The sequence below is a fragment of the Filicampus tigris genome, chromosome 5, assembly GCF_054856515.1.
Source record: "Filicampus tigris isolate MCC_2025a chromosome 5, RoL_Ftig_1.0, whole genome shotgun sequence".
Classification (NCBI taxonomy): Eukaryota; Metazoa; Chordata; class Actinopteri; order Syngnathiformes; family Syngnathidae; genus Filicampus; species Filicampus tigris.
The window spans coordinates 22,366,609-22,390,956 of NC_141221.1; the positions used below are offsets into that span (position 1 = coordinate 22,366,609).

Genomic DNA, 24,348 nt, shown 5'->3' on the forward strand with positions numbered 1-24,348 from the left:
TTGTGGTCGACATTAATTTAGAATTTGTGAATAATACCTGCGGTCTATCTGTAGGGAAATGATTGAAAAATGACCATCACATTGTTTTTTTTTTATAGTCTGATCAAATTTAGCAGCCATTTTAAATGAAGAGCATGTCAAGGAATATCAACTGATATTTTAAGAGCAACACATGAGACACTACCACAGAGTATTTCCAAATGAATTTGTAGTGATAACATATTGGTAATTAAAATGAACAAATTGAAAATATTTGACCAATAAACAAAATGCTTGAGGGCGGAAAAAGGCTTCAGGGGAAAAAACAACAACAGTACTTTTGAGAAAAAATGGACTTTTGTTAGTCAGTACCACGCTCTATGTCTCTGTAATATTTACGAGGAGTAAAGTGAGTAGTGGTGTAATGGAGTGATGTTAAGAGAGAGCAGCAGGTTGATGAATGGAGCCCAGGGCGACTCTGCGGGTGTCAGCAGAAGCTTCCAGAAAGATAACCTTTGCCCTACTCAGCTTCCAGGATCGCATCGCGGTTGAGGCCATTTTGGCAAAAAAGGTTCTTTAAAGGCTGAATTCTCACTGGCTTTCTCTCGCTCTGTTATCATCCTCTCTCACCTTTAGCCACAATCAGGTCCTGGACCCCTCCTGCTGGCCGGGTATGAGGACGGGTCAATGTTGCTATGGGACATAACCCAGCGGTCCATATTGAGTCAGACCAAAGCCCACCGCGAGCCTGTCATGTGCCTGACCTTCGACCCAGAAAGTCTGAGGGGCATATCGGCTTCTTCGGATAATAAACTCTCCTCATGGATCTTGGATGGACGGAATAACCTGCAGGTAAGTGGAGGTCAAGATAATAAACCGGTTACAGTTGTCAGTAGTAATATTTTGTTTAGTTATCGTTCCCACTATGTAGATTGGTTCCAAAAGGCATTATGTGGGTAATGTAATGGAAGTTGAAGAGCATTGTCAAATGTTAGTGGTTGGAGAACTCATCGATTCCCAAATGCATCACAGTGCTAATGTCAACTATTCTTAATCCATCCATCTTTTATTCCGATTATCCTCATTCGGGTCACGGGTGAGGTGGAGCCTCTCCCAGCTGACATCAGGCGGGAGGGATGGTAGACACTGGACTGGTCGACAACCAGTCACAGATGATTCTTAATCCATTATTACATTTTAATGATTGATTATTGAATAGAATAATGCGAAAAAAAAATGGAACTTAGAATGCTTAGGAGGGCCTTCGCTAAAAATCAGCTACTGGTTATGCAGTTTGTGTGAGGCCAGGGGCCAAGTGCGGGTGGGGTGGGGGGGTGGGGGCACTACGGCTGTCATTCAGGACTACAGCCACCCACAAAAACTCACATAGTCGCTCATTAGGCATGGATAATATTATTAGAGTTCCACCCTATGTAAAAACGATATGATTAAAAAAATATCGATTTGCAATACTAAAAAATGCATTTTTGCCTACAGCAGTGGTTCTCAATTGGGGGTACATGAAGGCACTTCAGGGGATACGTAGAGATTTTAAAATGTATTTAAAAAGTAGCTCGATCCCAGCATCTGCCTCCCTGCCACCAAGTATGACAAAGATCCTCAGTCAAGCACAAGCATGTCTCACTAAATGCAAGAACACATAGTTTAGTGCAACAATGCAATGTTCAGTGTTGGCAATGTTGGCAGTCTTCTTTTTAATTATTCAATAGATATTTTAAGATTTTTTTTTTTTTTGCAGCTTCCGCTTTTATTTGAAATCAAGTAAATGACTTCTTTTTGAGAACGGATCGGTGCTACGATCCCAAAGAGGACAAAACACTAACATAACATACTACATAAGGAGTTCTAAACTTTCAGACTCAAACTCAGACACTTATAGGGCTCAGCACTCTGTGTTTAGTGGGGGTTTTTTTTCCATCCAAAAATACTTTGCGCTGGTTAGGGGGTACCTGGTTCAAAACCTATTTCCCAGGGGATACATCATTGAAAAAAGGTTGAGAACCACTGGCCTACAGTATCCCATTTAGCAGTTCAACTCAAAGAGATACTGTCCCTTTTTTCATGGTGACTTCTTACTTTGCAGTGACAAGCTCATATTTTTCTTGTAATGAATTAGAAAATGTGATCAATTTTCATGCATATTTAGGCCTCGAGAGAGAGGTCCTCCTTTGGATGAGGAAGATGCTGTGCCGCATGACACAAAATAAGACTGCAGCCGCTACAACCATTTTTCATACTATGCATTAACGGCAGCGAGGGGTCAACTCCAAAAGAAAAGTCTAAAAAAAATAATACATGGACATCAATGCAACTGTTAGGCTTTTTTTGGCTTTTATTTCGAAGTTGGCGTTAGCGGCGCATTGGCGGTGTGTTATCGTAATGCATAATATGAACAGTAGTTGTGGCAGCTGGCTTGACTTGACTTGAAATTGCTCAGTTAAATAAATAAATCAATACGGTCCGTGCAGCGTAATTGTGAATGTTGCCTTCCCATGCCTGTACATTTGTCTTCATTTTGGTCTCCCTTCTTATGGAATTTGCATTCGCTCTTGTAAACAATCGCCAGGAATAAGTTCCCTTGTGTGTAACATGACTACACACACCAACTTGCATATCCTTGCCTGGAGGTCTGCGTCAATGTCCTTTTCATGGTGGACAACACCTGTGTGCATGCCAATAGTTGTTTTTGCCCAGAACACAGCAAAATGTTGCAATACAGTCTGGAATTGTTTGCTTTTGAGTCCTTTTCGCAATGTCGCTTCTGTGAGGGCAATATGGACTCTCAATCAAAAATATAGCCATAAAAGTGTGTTAAATTATAGAGGTGTAGTTTCCCAGTTCAGCTAATGAATTACTACCAGTCAAACGGCAGCATAGCATAATTTGGCCAGCGTCCCTTTAAATAAAATCTCATGGCAAAAAATCCACTTTTACAGTACATGCATATACTTTCACACAACCGCACAGACTTTTCAGTAATGCAAGACCAAGGCAAACGCAAAAAGATCACTTGAGCTCATGATTCATTTTACGTAACAGTCAACACCTCAGAGACCTTGCGGCTCATAAGAAGCCATATATTCTCTCGATTTCACCAGCAAAAGGGAATGCTTCCATTCTAGAGCCAGCCCCCATGAATCAGAGCCGGCGGGGAACCTGGAGCCGATCGAATACCTTCCGATTGATTGAAGGGTGTTTTTCTTTCCAGGGCTTTTCACAAATGAATGCTTGAATTAGAAATATTTGCAAACGCTCCTTTTTTTTTTTTTTTTTTTTTTTTTCCACCCTTAAAATATGTCTGTAAATATTCTATTGTGGATTTTATTTGCTATACAAAAGCAGAAAGAATGATCATTTTGTTTATTTTGCTTGAGCAACAAAATATTGATTCAGTATGTACTCCAGGATGAAGATGACAGGAAAAAAGCACACGGAGAGCATAAGCATCCACCAGGGGCTTTTAAATAACCTCTAAGTGCAGCTCAGTGTGAAGTCCAGACAGCAATGCTCAGTTCCTCCCACAGAAGTATTTTTGTGTGGCAGTAGTTGGAGGGCGGGCAGCTCGGGAACTGCCGGGTGGCGCAGCCCGGGCCTCAGGTCCTGACGGACGACCCCTGAGAGGTAATAAAAATATCAAAACCTCGGAGGCCCCTTAACCAAACAAAAAACACATCTGCAGTAAAGGGAACAGTAGACTCAGTGGGAAGCTGCAATAAAGCTTGACGAGGCTGTAAGTGCCACGGCATCTCACTCCCCGTGAATTACTGCTTCAACATGGCCTCTATTGTGGAGTTGGCTGGCAGGGCAGATAGATGTTCCTAGTTGTGAAATGAAGGGAAAACTTAATGAGACAAAACACAGCACGGTTGTGATTTAGTGACGCTGAATGGTTTTTTTTCAAGTAACCTTATCAAGCCCAGATAAAGACAGATATCTTCAGGAATTGAGGTTAATGTGATACACGTGGCTCTCAACTGCCTTTATCGGCTGTACGACCTGGCCGCTCGATGCTTGTAGTCACGAAGCATCTTCTTCAGCTTTTGATTTTTCACCCAGGTTTCCTGTGAGCTTTCGTTTGTTGGACTACACTGTACAGGTGTGGATTTTAGGATTTACAAGCTGTTAAGGTGGATAGACATATATTTAGGCGCTCACTCAAATGCACCGACGGAGCAGCGAGAGGTTCCTCCAGGAGAGTGAAATGGAAAAACGTTGCCAGCTGGACGCAGTCAGCGGGAATCAAACGGGGGAAGATTAGCGAGGATAAATCAAGTATGACTGACAGCAAGCCTTCTCTCAGGCACTTCTCTACAGGTGGAAGGAAGCCCACGCCCTCATTGTCACTTTTTTTCTATATTGTCGTGTTTTCCACACTTTATTGACCAAGGGGATATATTTTCCATTAGAAAATCACATGGCACTATACCAAACAAGAATGGCACAAAAGGTACTGGATATAAACTGAAATAAAAATGGCATTGTCTCATTCCACTCACAAGTTTGCTGATTTACTCAATCCGGGCCTGTTTGATTGAACACAAAGACACACACGGACATCCTCTATAGTCACTAGATTATTTTCCCACGGCACACCTGCTGTGAACTCGTGCAGCATGTTGATACATCTCTTGTAGTTGGGAATCAGGACTAGTGTCTTGTGTGAAATTGAAGTTCATTTAGCTGACAATGGATTGGGGGTGGAGGGAGGGAGGGTCGTCATAGAAATTACAGGTCGGAACCCTTCTGTCTTTTTGTGAATGGAGCCGCTCACCTGTTTGACACGTCCATCTCATGTCAGCCGCAGCCAGGCTCTGACAGGCAAGGTGACAAAAGGCTGTAATCTCCTCCTTCGTGAGTGTGATTCAGGGCCAGGGTGTGTCAGAAATGCCTGTGAAAAGCCGTCCAGTCGAGAGACTCGAGCGAGCGAGCGAGCGAGCGATGATGGCATGTTTCAGTGGATCAGCATGAACGGCAAGAGTGAAAACAAAGGTGAGGGAGGGAAGTGGAGCAAGGTTGGAGCCACGGTTGCCAACTGGACGCTGCTGAATGTTTCGAATGTCGACGAGATGCTACGAAGACATCGTTAAGTGCGAGTTTATGTTGGATGTGTTCGTGCTTAAGGAATGTCTCTGAGCCTATCCGCGGAGCAGAACTGGTAGCCCCGAGACAAGCGAGGAGGCCAACGTTTCAACTGCGTGCCGAAATGCAGTCAAGAAGGGAGTGTTTATAACAATCATAACGTCCAAAGTTTCTGTCAGCCATGACACTGGGATACAATGAAAAGAAAACTTGGACTCAAGCAGAAAGATGATTTCAGACCTTTTTTTATTCAATTAAAACATGCCACCTTGATATATTAAGTATAATAGTAAACAATACAAGTGGGCAGATTTTGCATTTGTGCCTGGATCTAATGTGCTTTCTTAAAATAGAAATCGTTGAGGTCTCGTTATGTTTTTATAAGCAGCGTGGTGAACAGAACAAATGCCACTTTCTATCTTAACAACGATATGCCATTTAACGAAATTATACTTGATGATTACATGTTGTCTCAAATTGCATTTGTGAATCTTCAAAAAGTCATCGGCATTTTGTAACTCTTCTGTCAGCTAAACAGTAAGCTCAGATGATTCGGGATGACTCATCACTGCCAAATACGCAAGATAGTGTTAGTTTCCACCACTACATCGTAGTCTTACATTTGTTATGCTGTTCAATAGGTCAGAAGAAAAGAACTATAAAGAACAACAACAAAAAAGTCCACTGAAGCCAGTTGTAATTTACAATGTCCTGCATTCGCGCTGAAAATGAAAATATTGACTCAACTATCCATTATGGCATCATTAGTACTTACTGCTTACAATTGACCCATTAATAAAACAAATGCGCTTTTCCTGATGCAAATTTTGGGGTGGAAAACAAACACAAACAGACACTTTAACCCATCATTATCAGGCCTCTAATTCAAACCAGATGGAGAGAGGTCGTGGCATACCAACTTCTTGAGGTAATAACAAAGCTCTAAACAATCTGTCACCCCCAAGTTTTCTCTGCGTCAGTGTGCCTTGGCTTGTTTGGTCTAAGCAGCCACACACCGACACTGTTGGTACCAGTGATGATGGCTTGATTAATATCATCCACCTCCCCCCACCCTGCCCCAAAAAAATGAAATCACACTTGTGAGCAGCGCTTGCTTTTTCTGATCAATGACATTCCTCTCTGCTCTCTTTCACTTGCATTCCTCTTTATCCACTTGGGCAGTGAGTACCTGGCTTATATCTTCCACATGCAGCTTGTGTGTAGTTCCAGCCCGGAACAGGAGCAGATAAATTCGGCAACATATCTTTCTATGCAAGGCCATTAGTCTCCTCAGACACAAGCCATGAAGTCAATTTTACGCTGTCCAGTTGGATTTCAGCCCCCCCAAACCCCCCCAAATCCAGATGTGCACGCTGCATGGAGCGATCCAGCTGAGATCCCCAGCTAGCGGGAAAAGCACGTTTCTCTTCCAAAGAATGCCCACCTCCAAAAGGTCCTTCAGATTGGGATCATTCATTATAGGATGTCATGGTGGTGCCCCTTAGCGAGACTTCTTGAAACACTGTAGCTCATTGGGGGGGGGGGGCTGTGGCTAATCTTTAGCAGGCAGACATTACAAAATGCGTATTAATCAGGTCTCTTCTTTTGCTGACCAGACCTTTCAGTGCAAATGTAATTCATCAGAGGCGCTTAAAGCAACAACTCGTCTGCAAACAAGCATTTCACCAAGGCGGCTTCTCTCTTGCTTGTTACAAGGGTAACTCAAACCCCGTCGCGCTTCCATTGTAGCCCCCCCTTAACTCCAAACCAAATAGAGCGACGCAGAGAGATTTGGTCATGGCCCTCCTGCCATAATGTTTTATGCTTGATGATTGAGACTCAAGCGTTTACGGGCCACGATCAGCAGAAATGTGGACCTCTGTCATCAGAACACCTGATCATTTCTCTGTCTTTGTTTGTGTTGGTTTATAGTTGTCTGAAAGGCAGTCGTGAATTTTTTACTTAACCATTACCTATTTAGTATATTGATGCTTTTAATTCAGTGTACTATTAATCCCTTTTTCCATGGCAAGACCAGCATGCCTTTATAGTAGTCTTGTCACAATCCCCGAATTTTGATTTCGATACTATACCTGCATAAAGTACCTCAGTATCGTTACTGAAACGATACCATGGCAAAAACTTAAAGCATCAGTAAAAAGTAGTTAAATAATCGCTCACATCTTAACAACTTCAAATTATTTTTAATAGTATCATTGGTATCACTAACACTAACCCAATTGCTATAAGGATACTACGGAACACTTTTGATCAAATAAAAAAATCTGTTTTTGAAGATTTTTTTCAACACTTTAGAGCAATTGAAGGACAAACCTGTAACACTTTTTTATGTATATTTCCACGACTGTACAAAGTCTTTGATTACACTATGTATATGTATTGTATTTTTATTAATATTAAAGGAAAATAAGTTCTGATTTAACAGTGGCCTGGGGCCACTGCGTGACTGTGTCAGACCGCCCAAAGTTCACTAATGCTTACAAATTTCTTAAATAAATATGATGAAATCAACACATTCTTGCTTTTTAATGTCTTTATGTTCATCACATTTTTATTCTTATCCACTTAAATTGATAAATCAGTTATCTTTTTACAGCACTGTGCACATTTTTTTGTCGCTCGTCAGGTTAAATCCTTCCATAAGAAATGGCTTGAACAAGCTATACAGCCCAGAAAATGTCAAATGTAAAATATTCAGTTTGATTTCATGCTGGGAAAAAAAACAACATTCAAAAAAAGTAACACAGAAGTAATATTTTTTTAAATAATACAATATACAGTGGACCCACACTGTTCACGGAGGATAGGAACCAGGCCAGCCCAAAAATCATGAAAATCCTCCATTAGAAATGCAGTTTTTATGACCCCCCGGCCCCCCAAAAAATACCTGGTAAAAAAAAAACACATGCTGATAAACACCAAATAAATGTTTACCACAAAAAACAGGGGATACCCCCCCCTCAAAAAAATACTATACAATAAAAAATTACAAATATTTTTTAAAATATTGTAGAAAAAGTCTGTGAATAGGTGAATCTGTGGATGCCAAACTGACCGCGAGTATGCAAGGGGTCCCCTGTACAGGGCCAGTGGCAGTTCTGGCAGGGCCACCACAACATGGCTCCTAGTGGCTCGATAGCACCACAACCCAAAAAGCCTTTGTGTAGGACCCTGCCTAACTATTAAGGCTTTTCAATGGGTAATAATTGCATACGACATGGATTTTCACAGAAGTCGGAAAACATCCACCCATTATCTTATCTACTTACAGTTTTTATTTTATCTGTTAATTTAATTTTTTTAAAAAAGAAGAAAGAGCTCATCCTGTCCTTTATGACAAAGCAGTCCAAATATTATATTTGTTTCAGACACAGGATAAAGTGATACAGATAACGGATGGATGGATAGATGAAGAGAAAAAATGAACACATTCTTAGCGTTCACAAAATAAAAACATATAGAAATAGTAGAATAGATGGTTTTCTCATATTGCTAAAATGATTTTTGGACTGAAACGCCTTGAGATTGATTGTTTTCCTTTCTATACTTTTTGTAGCTCCGAGACTGTGTGACTCTAACCAACCCTGGTGTTTCCCAGCTGAGTATTAGAGAAGATGGTAAACTGTTAGCATCAGCGGGCTGGGACCACCGGGTGCGTGTATTTGGCTGGAAGAAGCTGCGACCTCTTGCAGTGTTGCAGTACCACAGCGACATGGTGCTCAGCGTTGCATTCTCTGACCACAAGGACCCCACGCAAAGGCTCCTGGCTGCTGGATCCAAAGACCAACGCATCAGCCTCTGGTCAATATACAATGAGGGACCTGACACTGGATTTTGACTCTCTAAATATAATACTACCGTTCAATGGAAATGGTAAATATAAGAGAGGGGTCCGCAGGCAACACGTCGCCCCCAAGGATCAAATGAGTGGCCTATCCTAAAAACAGCTCACCAGTGATGGACATTGTGATTAGTGATCACTTCAAAATGGAAGCAATTATAGCAATAAAGTGTTGCATATTCATATGTATCTGTTTCCTACCTTATTAAATCATTGTTGATAACGATTGTCAGAAATCATTAACATACACAAATGGATATCATTAATTATTAATAACATATAGTTAAAAGTAATTCAAAGATCACTTTTTTCAGAAGTATGTATCAAAGTTGTAGCTCTTCACATTAAGCACTACCCAAGAAGTGGCTCTCAGTTTCAAAAAGTTTGGGGACCCTGATCCAGGCAATAAGCAATATGATGCCATGGGCGAGATTTTACATGGTGCCCCCTGCCATTGGCGAGTTACATGCGCTTACAAAATTTTCAACATTGATTTTAATTTAAAAGATAACATGCACTGCAATTTAAAATGTAAAATGCCACATTTTCTTCATTTCATTACCATTTCATTACTGTCAATTTGACAGCAGGCCGTCAACTTGGTCCTCTACAAACCAGATACATAAATATATATATATATATATATATATATATGTATATATATATATATATATATATATATATATATATATATATATATATATATATATATATACATACATGCACGCACGCACGCACGCACGCACACACACACACACACATTGTCACTGTCCTGCGAAAAACACTTTTATGAATCGTTTTTTTATTTTGGCAAAAAAAAATGTACTGTATATATATATATATATATATATATATATATATATATATATATATATTGTATAATTTGTATATATATATATACTGTATACATAGAGACAGAGGGAGACTAATTTGTTTCCCTCGACATTCGAGCTTGTTTTGCCTTGGTACAAAAATGTTCTTCTTCTCTGTCGGCTGCTGCTGCTTCTTCTCTTTGTCCGCTGCTGCAGCGTTGTAGAAGAAGAGGTATGGTTGTATTGTCCAGACTTGTGTTAATTAAACATATAATTCAAAAAATCAGATAGAAAGGCTCAATTTCTGTTCTTCAAATTTTCAAATAAAAAACGGGAGCTAGCACGGTCCTGTTCAATTGAGACAGCAACACTGCCTCCTAGTGGACGGAGGAGGGATGGTCTTTCAACGTCAATGTTGAGGGCCGTGCGTGGGAATATCTTGGAAACGGCGTGGCATTTGTGTCAAAAATAAATACACATGTCCGCTGATCCACAAATGCACATTAGACATTTTACACGCAGAGTCCTGATAAATACACATTAAAAAACATGTCAAAATCACAAATATATTTGTATATGAAAAACCTTGAAAATCACAAATTAATTTGTGGATCTGAAAAACACATGAAAATTGCGAATCAATTTGTGGATCTGAAAAACATGAAAATTACAAATCTATTTGTGGATCAGAAAAACACGTGAAAATCGCTTATGTATTTGTGTGAATAATTTTGGGACAAATCTCCCCCCATAAAAATCAAGTAAATAGGATGATATTCTAAGGTTCGATCTGATACTCCGTAGGAAAATTCTGATGCCCACAAGCACAATTCGAGTCACCACAGATTCTTGCACAGCGCTGGTGATCCCTAAAACTAAATATGTAACACATTATTAAATACATGAACCTGACTATGGAAAATTAGAGTGTGTGATGGAGGTGTGAAGACAGAAACAGACACCTCCTCACAACAAGCCGCCTCAACTCATTTCTTGAAGGATTACACAATCTGAGGTGAGGTTAGGCTTCTCACTGCTGCACTTTGCTTCTCGCATATGTATTTGAATATATACATTTGAGGAAATCAGTATAAAGCACAGACCAGAGAACTAAAATTTGAAAGGATTTGAAGTGGAAGCCAACGCAAACATTCTTTTGTCAAGAATATGTTCTATGCAAGCCCACTAGTTGAAACAGGGCATTCTGATAAATATTTCATTTGTGGAATAAGTGTTAATCCACTTGTTTTTAGCCATCTCCGGGGGCGGCCATTCTGTCTTCTGTCGACTGAAAATGACCTTTCAACTGCACGCAATGACCAATCACGGCCCAGATTCAGAAAACAGGTCTGCCGTGATTGGTCGTTGTGAGCAGTTTTGATGTCATTTTCCATCGACAGAAGACAAAATGGCCGCCCCCAGAGATGGCTAAAAAAAGAGTGCATTTTGCTGATGAATTTATATTCCACAAACGCAAAATTAATCAGAATGCCGTGTTTGGTTTGAAAACTGGTTTGAGTGTCCAGTTTGCCAAACCATAGAAATGTATGTGATTATGTTTAGTTACTAACGTGACAAGATTTGCAACAGTGGATTTGAATATGTGATGTACGGCGCACCTGTATTTCAACAGGTGGGCCTGCATAGAACAAATTTTGGGAAAAAAAATTGTGTTGACTTCCACTTTAACTAATATTCCACAAACGCAATATTCCCAATGCCATGTTTAGACTAGTGAAGGCACATAGAACATATTATTTCAGAGAATACTTTTGGGTTAACTTCCGCTTTAATATGATTTATTTAGACCATTTTGTGTGTGCACCATCTATTGCGATCATTTGTATCAGTCGCCCTAAAAGAGTTTTCTACAAAGTTAGAACTGTCAGAGGGATGTTTATAAACAAGTTATCATTTGACATAGTATAGTTTGCAGTGGTATAAAATGATAGATGTTTCTAATCTTTCCACCTTTTGTTCAGCAAAATAAGGTAACCAAACTTCTTTTGGATTTCATTACTTCAGCAAGTGTATATACTGTATTATATAGGATATATGTGAACTTCTCTCCCCCGCCTAACTCGCTCGGTTTCAGGACATGTTTTCCTTGTACCCCGCAGAGGTCCGTCTATGCCTTTTGTCCCTGACCTCTCTGCTGACATCTCCCATTCATAATAGCTTCCTAAGTCTCATGTTGGCTTTGAACAAACACCAGCGGCGGCGTGGGCCAGCTTCCGTCCTTCGTCGGATAAATCAAATGCCGGGTCCATTGGTGCAGATGTCTTGTGAATGGAACAGACAGCAACCTGCTGGTCGGTCGGATTGGTGGCTGGTGGACCTCATAAATCACTTCATAATGGATCTTTTAGGAAGTCAATAAATGGACAGGGACAACCCCCACTACAATAGACCCTGTGCTTCACTTATCACCCAACGTGTGTCTTCTTTGGCTTTGAGGGTCAAAGTTCAGCTAGACTCTGGGGTAGGATGTACTCATGTGGGAGATGGTGGCATTTATGTGGACCAAACACTCTTTTTATTTAGATGTCATAAATTTATTTTGTGTGTATTCATGTGCCTGTATCCATAGATAGATAGATAGATAGATAGATAGATAGATAGATAGATAGATAGAGATTGCACAAGGGTTTTCTAATATCCTTGAGCCTTCTGACGCAATGGGCAAACAGCTTGTACCTTTACAACACTGGCGTGATAGTTGCTGGAAATGGGCCTCTACACACTTATGTAGATATTGCAGCAAAAAAAACAGACATTTGCAGCTAGAATTTTCATTTATCACGCTAATAATGTATAGAGTGCATTCCTGATTAGTTTAAAGTTATCTTCATTGAACAAAAACTGCTTTTCTTAAAAAGATAAGGACATGACTTAGTGACCCCAAAGTTTTGAACCGTAGTGTTCATGTATATTCCTCTCAGGTGAAGGGGGGGATCAATGCGTTCACTCTGTTCTGCTGTCCCACAAAACAAATCAAAAAATGTTGCATTCCATTGTATTTTTAAACCATGTGCAATATGAGGAGGACTTACCTGACAGGTTTTTAAGTAACGGTCCCCATATATTGTGGTGCCTGATAGAGCAGCAGATGTTCCACATGCAGATAAGTGTGACATGATACTTCAGGTTGCATTGTCATCCATCATCAATTTCCTCATATTTCAATGGCACATCCGTGGCACCCTGTCACCAGGAACTCCAGATATCCCAGCTCTCTTTTGTAGTTCAGATTTCCCTGATTGATTAATATTATGTAATACTTTAAATAATAGAGCTATAATGTAGTTTATGTAAACTATTTCTTATACAATGTGCCTATAATTTGTGTGGGTGTGGGTGTGTGTGTGAAGTTGATCTGTTGTTTTCACTAAAAGTTAGGTTTTTAAGAAGGCACACTCTGTTCCACCTACTCTTTTTCATTATTTTATTTTTTTTCATATTTGATACTCAGTTTTTTCAAGGTTACGAACAGCGCAATGAGCTTAAATATTTTTCATTTTCTTGGTATATTATGTATAACTTATCGAAGTGTTTCTAATGCATCTATTGTTCTGTTATTATGATTTATAGATTTAATAGTCTGTGACGCCTATGCCTACGTTGCATTTTCTAAATGCTTTTTATATTGTTTTTAACGTTTTGGAAATACTTTTAGATGTCTTTAAAATATAGTAGTCCATTATTATTGCTAGTATTATTATTATTATTTCAGTATTTGATTATATTTGTATGATCTAGTGCAAAACTAAATTGCTCAGCTAATAATTCTTGACTGAATTTAAATTAAATTGCGACCTTGACTAACAATTGCCCCAATTTACGCTTTTTGCCGGGGAAGGGGTGTTGTGTGCGTGTGTGTGTGGGTGTGTGTATGTGTGTGTGTTGTTCCACGTCATGATGCACTTTGAAGCATTTGTTATTGTGAAGGACAACAGTCGAACAAAGTCTGTGTGTGTGTGTGTCTGTGTGTGTGTGTGTGCGTGGTTTGGGAGACTTTGGCCTAATTTCATCCAGATTATTTCTTTACATTCCCTTTTAGTATGTTTTTTTCTTCATTCAAAACATAAAAAGTGTGTTTTTTGGGGGGTGTAGAATTGATTAATAGCATTTCAGTTAGGAACATTGATTGATACATATCAAATAAATAAATACAAAATAAATTGCTGTTGTGGAGTGCGAATTAGAGTCAATTTTTCGGAAGTTTACTGGCATTTGAGTGTGGATCAATGGGCGTTTGTGTTTGGATCTGGAAGGCAGAAAATTGCCAAAAGTCACGTTACAGTGGTCAGATTGATAGTTTTTGAATTGCTTTTTTGTACGTGAAGAGTATTTTTTGTACTTGAGGGATTTTTTTTCTGTACTTCAGGGTTTTTAAGTTTTTGTAGTTGGAAGAAAGGATTTTTTCAGGGCGTGATTGAAGAAAGATCACTTTGTAAGTGCAAAATGTGCTGTATTTGTTTCTGAAACAGGATTTATTTGAATTGTTGGGTGTTAGTAAATCATGTTTTGTGTGTTTGTGAGACTTTGGCATGATTTTAACTCCATAGAAAATATTTTGACTAATGTCAAAGAAACCATCCGCGTGGGTCATTTAACTGCCAAGAGAGAAAGATCTTTACAGTGGATATCTAATTGTCATAGATTAGCACAACATACATTCGTAGTTTACTAGATAAATCCGTCTCTTGAAAGCCACCCTTATTGACCTTCTTGTTGCCAGCCCCATCCGGCCGCGCGAGCCTCAGCGTGAGCTGCACCGGCGACAGAGCTCACCAGGCGGTCAACACATCTGCAGTCCTCCGCTTCCTGACCAGACAAAACAGGCTACACAAGTTGCATTGAGCAGCGTGTGGCATCTGCATGGTAACGCTGACGACAATGATCAGTCCGAGTCATAAAATCGATTACTAAATGATATAACAGCCAACCAACAAATAAATAAATAAAAATAGATAAAATATCTTTTTTTTAATGTGGGAAAATGTTGTTTTGTTTTTTTAATAAATAAAAACTTTGAAATAATTGATGGTTGTATTAATTCAATTAAAGGAAAATAGCATGAAAGCCTTTAAAAGCAACCCCAAACAAAACAAAAAATGATACAATCAATTAGTCCCAGTTAAAATGAGTGGAAACATTATTTAACCTCCGACACCTTTACAAGCCATTAAACAGTCAGAGGTCAGACGCCCTCAGGCATCCTTTCCCCCAGCTTCCCCCTCATTGGCAGCTGGGCTGAAGGCAAACACAACAACAACTAATAATACAGTATTTAAAATGAAACATGTCCCTTGATGTGGGAAATGGCTTCATTGGAGGCAGTCCCAAATGGAAATATCACTAAATTGTCCAACTAGACGTGAGAAATGGTATCTTTTTATGCACATTGAATTTGCACGTGTGTATCTATCTATCTATCGATATATTGTTCAACGGAGGCTCCACACAAAAACATGGTCGGATTACTTTGAATTTAATGTTCACTTTACAGACACAGAACAGTCATTCTGCTTCATTTAATTACTTTGAATTGCTGCAAGTCAGTGCCATGGTACAAGCTTCTCAGAGTGGCTCAAAATGTTCATGTTTGATACCCAACCTTTCCTCCCTCCTCAGAAAAAAACATTTCAGTGTCTTTCCACAGCCTCTCCGATGAGCTCAGCATGCAAACATGTCGTCTACCTACAAGGTTGAGGGATTATATAATGTATGGCTTTTTTGAAAGCATTAGAAACAAGGCAAATCAAAAAGTGCATTCAACACAAAAAAAAAAAAGTCAATTCCAGTCTGTGATCAAACGTGTTCTCCTCAGCCTGTGGGCTCAGTGACTGAACTGCTCAGGTTGGCAATTGCCGTTGAGTTCACAGGTCACAGAAGACCTCTTTCAGGGCTTAACGCGGGCATCCGTGCTTCCTGCAGAAATTCTTTAAATAAATACAGCAGGGTTTATTTAGCAGAAAGGAGTTTCGGTCTGTGAAAACACCCTGCAGTTTGCATCCAAAGTTTCAAAGCTGGCTCCATTCCCACAATGCAGTGCACTGTTTTAGCAGTCATTATCTGGGCCCATAGTCATAGTTTGCGGGCCCACTGGTAGCCGAGTACATGTTAGCTGTGGCCGGGTTCATGTGGTGGTGGTATGTGTGTCCTCTGATGCTGGGTAAAGGGTATGGGGACGGCCGGGTCTTGGCCCCCAGGTAGTGTTCGTAGGTGGTGGGGTATTTGTAGGGATGGTGGTGCAATGTGTCCGGGGGTAGCGTGTGAGGGTCTGGCCGGAGGTCGTGCGGAGGGCTCGGGCGGCCGCCGGTGAGCGGGACGGCGTGGAGGCCTCCTGGGACGGGCAGGGCGGGACTGAGGACGCGGGACATCAGCTGGTGAGCCGGGTCAGCGTGTATGGGTGTGCCGCCGGGCTCTCGCTCGTATTCCCGCCTGCTGTCATCTGAAGAAGATCAACAGTTTGTCACGTGAGGCACAATCATGCACTATTTGCGTATCCATCCATCCATTATCTGTACCGCTTCTCCTCACAAGGGTCGCGGGGCGTGCTGGAGCCTATCCCAGCTATCTTTGGGCAATAGGCGGGGGACACCCTGAACTGGTTGCCAGCCAATCGCAGGGCACAGAGAGACAAACATCCGCACTCACAATCACACCTAGGGGCAATTTAGAGTATCCAATCAACTTACCACGCATGTTTTTTGGAATGTGGGAGGAAACCGGAGTGCCCGGAGAAAACCCACGCAGGCACGGGGAGAACATGCAAACTCCACACAGGGAGGCCGGAGCCGGGATCGAACCCACGACCTCTGAACTGTGAGGCGGACGTGCTAACCAGTCGACCACCGTGCCGCCCTATTTGCGTATTTGACGGACAATTGTTACTTAGTTCCTAAACAATGACTGTTGCCAGGTTGCATCATGCAACATATCAGAATAATTGTTGATGTTTTCATAATTTAAGATGAGCAATTTCTTTTGGGGGGGAGACAATTAATCAAATTTGGCCTTGGAATGTCCAGTTGAGACTAAAGCTAAAAATATTTTTTAAAAACTGAACCACAAAAAATTATTTGCAATAATATGTTCACTGCGCCTTCAATAGTCTAACCATGGCATTCTGATGAATATTGCGTTTGTGGAATATGAGTTAAGCAGCAAAATCCACCCTTTTTTGTACATCTCAAGCGGCGGCCATTTTGCCACTTGCTGTCGACTGAAAATGACATCACAGTGTCTCAGGGCTCAGATAACAACCAATCATGGCTCAGCCTCAGAAAACAGGTAAGATATGATTGGTCGTCACCTGAGCCATGAGCAACTGTGTTGTCATTTTCAGTCGACAGAAGTGGCAAAATGGCCGCCCCTTGAGATGTACACAAATGGGTGGATTTTACTGCTTAACTTATATTCCACAAACGCAATATTAATAAAGAATTCTGCGTTTTAACTATTGGGGTTGCATAGAAAATTTTCTTGTACAGAAAATGTTGTGGTTGACTTCCCATTTAATATAAAATAAGATTTATAAAAGTGTTGGAAATACTTATTAATGTGGCTGTTGTAAGCAAATAAGAGCGCTGTGGTTATGTGAAAGGTATATTAATAACTAATGTAAAGGACATTTTATTCATTTGTTGTCAGCACCTGGCTATTATTTGTTTATTTAAGGCCAGTGTTGGCGCTATCCTTCAAATGCATCCCTTTTTAAGACGGAAATTGGATAAAACGTGGCCCACATTGACAGAAAGCCTGCTGTCAGGAAGATAGAAGTCAACTTGGTTTGATGTTGGCCAGCAGACTGGCAGGCGAAGCTGAAGTTGGAACAAAGAGGGAGCCGCAGACCTTTCTCTGTGCCGTTCTGCTGAGGAGGAGATGACATCGGGTTTCTTGTTCTGGCAAAAGCACTCATTATTGGCAAGGAACCTGGCCTGTGATTCCTGGGCCTGCAGGAAGGAAGACAAGAGTCATTTAATGAACGCTGAGGCCACGATTTGTTTAACATGTATTCAGATAGCACAGCAATGCATGTTTTGAGTTCTTCTACAATGGCCGATCTTCCATTAAGATGGATAAAAGCAGAAAGTCAGTCAGTCAGACGGTCCTGTTCATTGATTAATAAGGCAAAACTTCAGAGTAATCTGTTTAGTTAAAGCTTGAAAGGGGAAAAATGAACAGCATTTGGAAGAAATTGAGTCACTTGTTTCCGTACCAGATGTGTGGACTTTTGTGTGTGGAGAAATTTTGCTCATCTATCAATGACTGAAAAGCAGCCGATAATCTTTGAAACAATATCCAGTGTTTTCCAAAGCTCACGGCCTTCACTGTGTACTTTTAACATGCAAGTTCCACCCATCTGGCACCTACGTAAGGTAAAACAAACTACTAAACTGTTTTCCTAATGCTTGCAAATGTGCCCTTTCTTTTGTTGCACCTCATATCATGTACAAACATGTCAAAAGGACTTTTTTGTATAAGTGTAAATAAAAACTCACCAATCCTCTGGGTCACAGTCTCTGAAGCCTTTTGCAAAAGGGTTACTGGCTATCTTCAGCTGGGTGATCTAAAGTCACAAGAAATTCAAAACAATCTGCTTAATTCCAGTGACCACATTCAGTTGGAATACCTTCAATTGTGGGGAGGATGTATGTCATTGTATGGAAACTAAACATAACAGCTAAAACTTTTGCATAATTGTGCACAGACCTGATTGATCCAGATTATACATTTGTATTAAGAACACACTCTTTCCATACATAGGCTAAACTTCCTTTGTTTTTCATGTTGCATCTGGATTGAATTACTTTATTAGAGCACAACCTAGGTACTTTAATCTAATGTAAAATATATTTTTGTAAAATAAATAAATAAATAAATAGATAGAAAAGTAGATGCATTACTGAGTGTCATTTTAAGGCACATTTTACACTTACTGGACACTTTATTAGGTACACTCAGCAGGCCTACCCATGGTCAGTTTTACATAATAGTCTCGAGCGAAATAACGCCAAACATTGGAGTAAAAAAAAAAGAACATTTCAAAATGTTTAGGAAATGATAATAACAATAATAAATATAAGGTAAACGAGGTCATAGAAGAGTCTAATTATGAGTTAAACCCTCTTATTTAGCAAGTATTTTATCATCATCATCATCATCATCATCATCATCATCTTCTTCTTCTTGATGTCTTACTATCAACAGATCTCACGAGTTAATAACGTTTATTGGATCGGAATAATCGATGACAGACGCGCGTTATTTGGCGTGCCTTTCTTACCCGATGGTTCTGGTACGCCGTGACCGCCGTGAAGCGAGTTTCCTCGAACACAAACGTTTTGTAATTCTCTTCTGCGTACTTCTCGCTGTCCTTGCGAGGATCCACGTAGACCACGTGGAACCTGGGCTGGTAGCGGTGCATTGAGTTGAGAATGATCTGGGGGTGGGTGCATGGGGAGAAGTCACATTAGCCATTTAACCTAGAATGGTACTGAATTACACAGAATCAATTTAAAACAATAAAAGATAATTGCTAAGTTGGTGTGCAAAACACGTTTTTTTTTGTTTTTTTTTTTTTACATATTAGGACTTTCCTAAAAGACTATTACTATTTCACAAAACCACACAAATCTATTGAAGCGCTGGCGCAAAGCATTGAGTTTAGTTCATTTCTAATATAACAAGCATGTTTTGTGGTAGCACGGCGGAGTGTCTCACAGCCGAGGGCTTTTGGGTTCGAATCGCGGTTCAATGAGGATACGCGGTAGGCCATAGTAAATAAATTGGTCAAATGTTAATATTTTGGTTTAGAATTATTTATGGTTGATTGAAAGTTTTTCAAAATTTCAAATGGTACTTTGTTTTTATTTCTCACACATGTGAGTCAGACTGAAGAATCACGAATCCATAAATTAAATAAACCATGGGCGAAACTGCATTTTTTAATGCTGCTAATCTATAACAAAAAAAACATATTTTGTAGCCTACATGGAATTCATTAATTGCACTCACGTGTCCGTTATCGTCCAGGAGATTGTTAGTGAGTTTGAGTTTGTCAAAAGAAACGATCTGCTTCATCCACTGGGCGCCCTTGGCCGGAGAGTCCGGGTGGTAGTGGACTCTTCCCGGGGTCGCCGGGTCAGCTTTGCCCGCCACAAGCCACGAGGAGCTGTGGAACGCATACCTGCGGGGAACACTGGGGTCATTTATACTCGATTTGCTTTATTATTGAAATTTCATCAGATTCAAGTCATGCAAGCGTGTGCGTGCGAAGCGCGCATGTGTGTTTGACATTATTGAGAAGCCACTTATTGTTTTGCATAAATATTAGTTAGATTTTCGGTCACATTACATCTTATGCAATTTGTGTGTGCCATTTTCCCCCCGAAACTATGGTGGATTGAAGTATATAGCTACCTGTAACGTTTGTCGTCCACTGGCAAGAAATCCATTAGAAGCATGTAGTCCGCCATTGGATCCATCCCGAATATTTTCACTTGGAATGTTGGAAACATTCGCCTGGAAAGAACCCAGAAAACGTACATTAAATTCTCACGTTGCTATATTCGCTTGCTTAAGTGTAAACACCCGGAGCACATTTGCGCAGAGATTTATTTATTCTTTTCAAGAAGTCAACAAATTTATCCAACATATATATTTTTTCGTGCTTGCAGAAATGCATTCAAAGAAGAAAAGTAGTGGGGGAAAGTCCAAAACTTCGAGCTGTAGTTGGAATGACGTAATCGTTTGTTGTCTTTTAATTTCCTCTACATGCGCATGAGCAACTTTTTTTTCTTTCTTTCTTTTTTTAAGTTTTGATATTTTCCAGACACATGTCGCCCTCGCAAAACAGGCCAACTTTTCACTTTCTTGCATTTAGATTTTGTCCTTTCCGCGCACGACCAAGTATGACCAGACGTTATAACATAACAATTGCACCTCAGAAGCAGCCTTAACAGCACATTACACCGCGCGTGCAACGAGTTGATTTTGAACTTGAAATGTAACTGTTCCCCTCTCCTCCTCGACGTCTCTGTGCTTGACCACTTGAATGAGCTGACTAATGTCCATGTCAGTGAAAGGGATGGCGAAATCAACGCTCAATTAACGTCAGTGTTTAGGCTTGCTGAGGCTGGAGGAGCCTCGAAAGTGCTACTTGTCACACTGCACCAGAGGAGCCTCACTTTCAAGATGATCTTTAACCAGGCGACGCTCCTCTCTTTACCATCCATTTACAATATACACACGTGCGTATTTTGTTTTCCTTTTTTTTGTATTAATAAGATGCGTGTAATTGATTCCACTTTCAACAACCTTTTTGATTCAGGCTAGAGCTATCGGTTTGAAACACACTTCCGAATTAACAAATATGCTCAAATTACCTTTATTCATATATTATTGTTATTATCAATAATGGATTATATTCATTTTGTGAAGACACGCTTATGATAATTAGGAAACAGATGAATATCAATGTGCAACACTTTATTTCTATATATCTCTGCAAGTGTTTACATTGTCACTTCAACAATATTCCTAGAGAAATCAAAAGGTCCCAATGCTATTAAGCTATTTTTTTCTATGGCTATGTGGTCCTTCAGTGTGCCCGCGGGCTCCACGTTGGTGACCACTGCTCTCGCATATTAATGTGAAAAGAAAAAAAAACTCAATGAACAAAATTGGATGCACTTCATTTGAAGTTACAGCCAAATAAAAACGGATATTGTGAGGCTAATCAAATAAAAAAAATCATTTTTAAATTGGACAAAGTTATATTTAAAAATAAACATATTATACAAATATATTACTTTGATATACTATACAAAAATGCAAACGTAACAACAATTTAATTGATGACAAGTTGTATTGAAGTAGTGCGCTACAACTGTGCGTAAAATTGAGAGTGATGGCATGCCAGTGTTATTGGAATAACAAGCGTTACAGTCACCGATTAGAGTGCGTTTTCTTCATCATCCTACGTGTACATAAACATCGCTCCTAAACACGAAGAAAGTTATTTAAATCAAGGAAAACCCGTTTTATTTATTTTTCTAAACCAAGAAAATCGTTTACACGTGAAACTTGGAATAATAAATTAATATAAGAAAGTAAACGAATATTTGTACTCGACCGGTTAAAATGCCACATTAAAATAAATAAAACTATGATGATACAAGAAACCGGATTTGACGCATGCAGGCAAATAATATCAAAACAAACGTCAGTCTTTTTTGATCTGATGTGAGCATCTTGCCCTCACCTTCCCGCCTTGGTGACGATCATCTCAGTGCCCAGCTGATTAAACTCGTCCCACAAGGCTTTCATCTCCAGTTGGACGTTAATGTTGGCCACTTTGGGGTTCTTCTTGATGATGTTCTTGCTGTTCGGTGTGGAGTTGGACGAGGACGACGAGCAAGGGGTGCCGGCGGGGTCGCTCGGCGGGGCCTGGCCCGAGTAGCTGAAGTTGGGTTGAGCTGCCGGGCAGGGCTCAAAGTGGGCCTCGTGCTGGGTGTAAGGGTCCCCGGGGGAGGGGGAGAGGTGGTATCCCCCCGGGGTGTTGAGGCTGCTCAGGCTGCTGGTCGTGAAGGCTGCAACATCGCAAAAATGGGACAGCTGCGTCAGCCACGGACTGGATATGGCTGAAATCATCCCAAAAAGACTGGATTTACTAATAGCTCTTGTAGTCGGTAACACAGACACAGAGAATAATAATAACAACAGAATAAATGAGTTCCGAATGAAAACGTGAGGCTCGTTTTAAAAGTTTCAGTCTCGGTTTGTCCTAAATCCCTGAGATAACATCCAAGTGTTGAAAAGCTAAAAACGCGTCCAAAATCGAGCGAATCCTGAGAGAATCCTGAAATGTTGTCTTCTTTCTGTCGATTGTGCGCTTTGGTGCTGTTGCATGCGCGCTGCTGCTGAGCGTGTGTGTGTGTGTGTGTGTGTGTACATGTGTGTGTTCGAGTGCAAGGCAGCCTGCTTCTCTTATCTGGCGCGGAGGGCCTCCCCTTTGCGATAAAACCGGTTCTTATTTCTATTTAGATAAGGAACTGCAGGTAATGTGGCTTTTCCTCGCCTTATGAAGAGACTGATTGACACAAAAGTGCGCCCCTTCTTTTTAATGGGCTTTCCGGCACCCAGTCCCGTGTTGGATGGGGGCCTCATCACCCCCGTTGACAAAAAAAACAATAGGAGGTGAGCAGTGTAAACAAGTGACTGGGTAAACATATGCTGATTTACATGAAAAAACAAATATGCACCGGCTGAATGATGCTTAGTGGGCAAATAATTTAAACGAGATAACACGTGTAGTTGAGGTTCATCATTACGCACAACGATTTTATTATGGAGTTTTAATTGTGCCGGGATTTAAATTGATAGCGAAAGTTTAGCTTAATTTCGGCGGGTTTTTAACACTGCCATTAGGCTTAAAATATTTTTTTTATTTGTTGAATCAATTTCCACAAAAGTTAATAAAATGCCGAGGTATGTCCCAATAAAAAAAAAGGCTGCACGTAAAATACCAGATGGTTTTATTTATTTTTTTGCGAAATTTGAACGGTTCACGCTATCTATTTTTTTTTTATTCTTATTAAAAACTAAAACAAAAAACAGCACGTTCGATGAGCATGACGATTTTCAAACCGTTTTCTGGTGCTACTAAATAGAATGCCCATTTAACAGTAGTCCGACAAAGGTGGTGTCATCAAAACAAGTTTGGGCTCAAAGCGCGGATCTGAATGTCACGTTCCGTCATGCGTGAGCAGATCATCAACAAACTCGTTTACCTTCCATTTCCCGGGTCACGGTGCTGTAATGCATTGTGCAGCAGCTGTGGTTGTTCCCGTCTGGTTTGTCCAGGCCGGTGCTCCGCTTGTCAAACGCCGCGTTTCCTGCTTGCTCTGCAGCACAAATCAGAGAGGCAATACTGAAAGCATTTGCCCTGGGAGAGAGGGGACCACCGTCGTCCATAGGCAGGGGGCTCAAGTTAGGGGAAAGTCGTGCCTACTCCTCCTCCACCGCCTCCCCCTTCTCCAGACAGCAGGAGAAGGCTGCGCGAAAAGGCGAAGAACATGCGCGAAAAAAAGCCTTCTCACATGCCCACACTGGCCAAAAGTCTGCTTGGAAAGTATTCCCGCTGCTAGGGTGAAGCCGCCCAAACTTCCCTGGTCGGTAGGTTCATTTAAAGAACCACAAGGGGGAAGCGGTCCCGCCGTTGTCAAACCATAGTCGATCCGCCAAGAGGAGGGCGAGCGAGCGCGCGTTCCGTGTTTGTGCTCGGTGTGTGCGGTGGCGGGTGTTGTCATGTGAAGGTTGCCTGCCCGCCTGCCTTCAGCAGAAACTGCTGCTGATACGAGAATGTCAAAGAAGAAGTCAGCCACATCCAGATCCACGCCTCCCCCTTGCGAGCTGCACGCACGGAAGACGCGCGCGCGCGCGCTTGCGTGCGTGCGCGCAGCTCGGCTTGTTTTATTTTAATAAGACTTTGTCACCTCATTTGGAAGGCGTCCACGTCACTGGAATTGTTGGACTTAACTACAGTACATTGTGCGCCACTTTCTAACAGTGGGGAAAAAACGG

The 24,348-nt window shown here is 40.8% G+C and overlaps 2 protein-coding genes across 3 annotated transcripts in view; one reads left to right on the forward strand and one right to left on the reverse strand.

Moving 5' to 3' along the window:
- gnb1l (guanine nucleotide binding protein (G protein), beta polypeptide 1-like) overlaps positions 1–9,167 on the forward strand; it is a 43,432-nt gene extending 34,265 nt beyond the window's left edge. The window contains exons 6-7 of the mRNA XM_086031080.1: positions 616–831; positions 8,657–9,167. Coding sequence (XP_085887206.1) covers positions 616–831; positions 8,657–8,938 — 498 coding nt within the window. The 3' untranslated portion in view covers positions 8,939–9,167. The remainder of the gene's footprint in view (positions 1–615; positions 832–8,656) is intronic.
- Positions 9,168–15,226: 6,059 nt separating this feature from the next.
- Positions 15,227–24,109, reverse strand: tbx1 (T-box transcription factor 1). Of its 2 annotated transcripts, none has more exons than XM_086032117.1 (8): positions 23,556–24,109; positions 22,028–22,355; positions 20,185–20,286; positions 19,780–19,951; positions 19,049–19,204; positions 18,264–18,331; positions 17,614–17,714; positions 15,227–16,210 (listed from the first exon to the last, which is right to left on the reverse strand). In XM_086032117.1, the coding sequence occupies exons 1-8, from the start codon at positions 23,737–23,739 to the stop codon at positions 15,828–15,830; spliced, it is 1,494 nt and encodes a 497-aa protein (XP_085888243.1). In that variant the 5' UTR covers positions 23,740–24,109; the 3' UTR covers positions 15,227–15,827. The 2 variants fall into 2 exon arrangements, with proteins under 2 accessions (XP_085888243.1, XP_085888242.1); XM_086032116.1 differs by having other exon boundaries at positions 22,028–22,406.
- Between the last annotated feature and the right edge of the window lie 239 nt (positions 24,110–24,348).

Excerpts from the sequence above, each read along its gene's own strand:
- tbx1 (XM_086032116.1), bottom strand. The coding sequence starts at position 23,739 with ATGGACGACGGTGGTCCCCTCTCTCCCAGGGCAAATGCTTTCAGTATT. Across the intron at positions 19,952-20,184 it reads GTGGACGACAAACGTTACAG|GTATGCGTTCCACAGCTCCT; the intron begins GTAGCTATATAC and ends TGTTCCCCGCAG. Across the intron at positions 16,211-17,613 it reads GCAGAACGGCACAGAGAAAG|ATGACAGCAGGCGGGAATAC; the intron begins GTCTGCGGCTCC and ends GATCTTCTTCAG.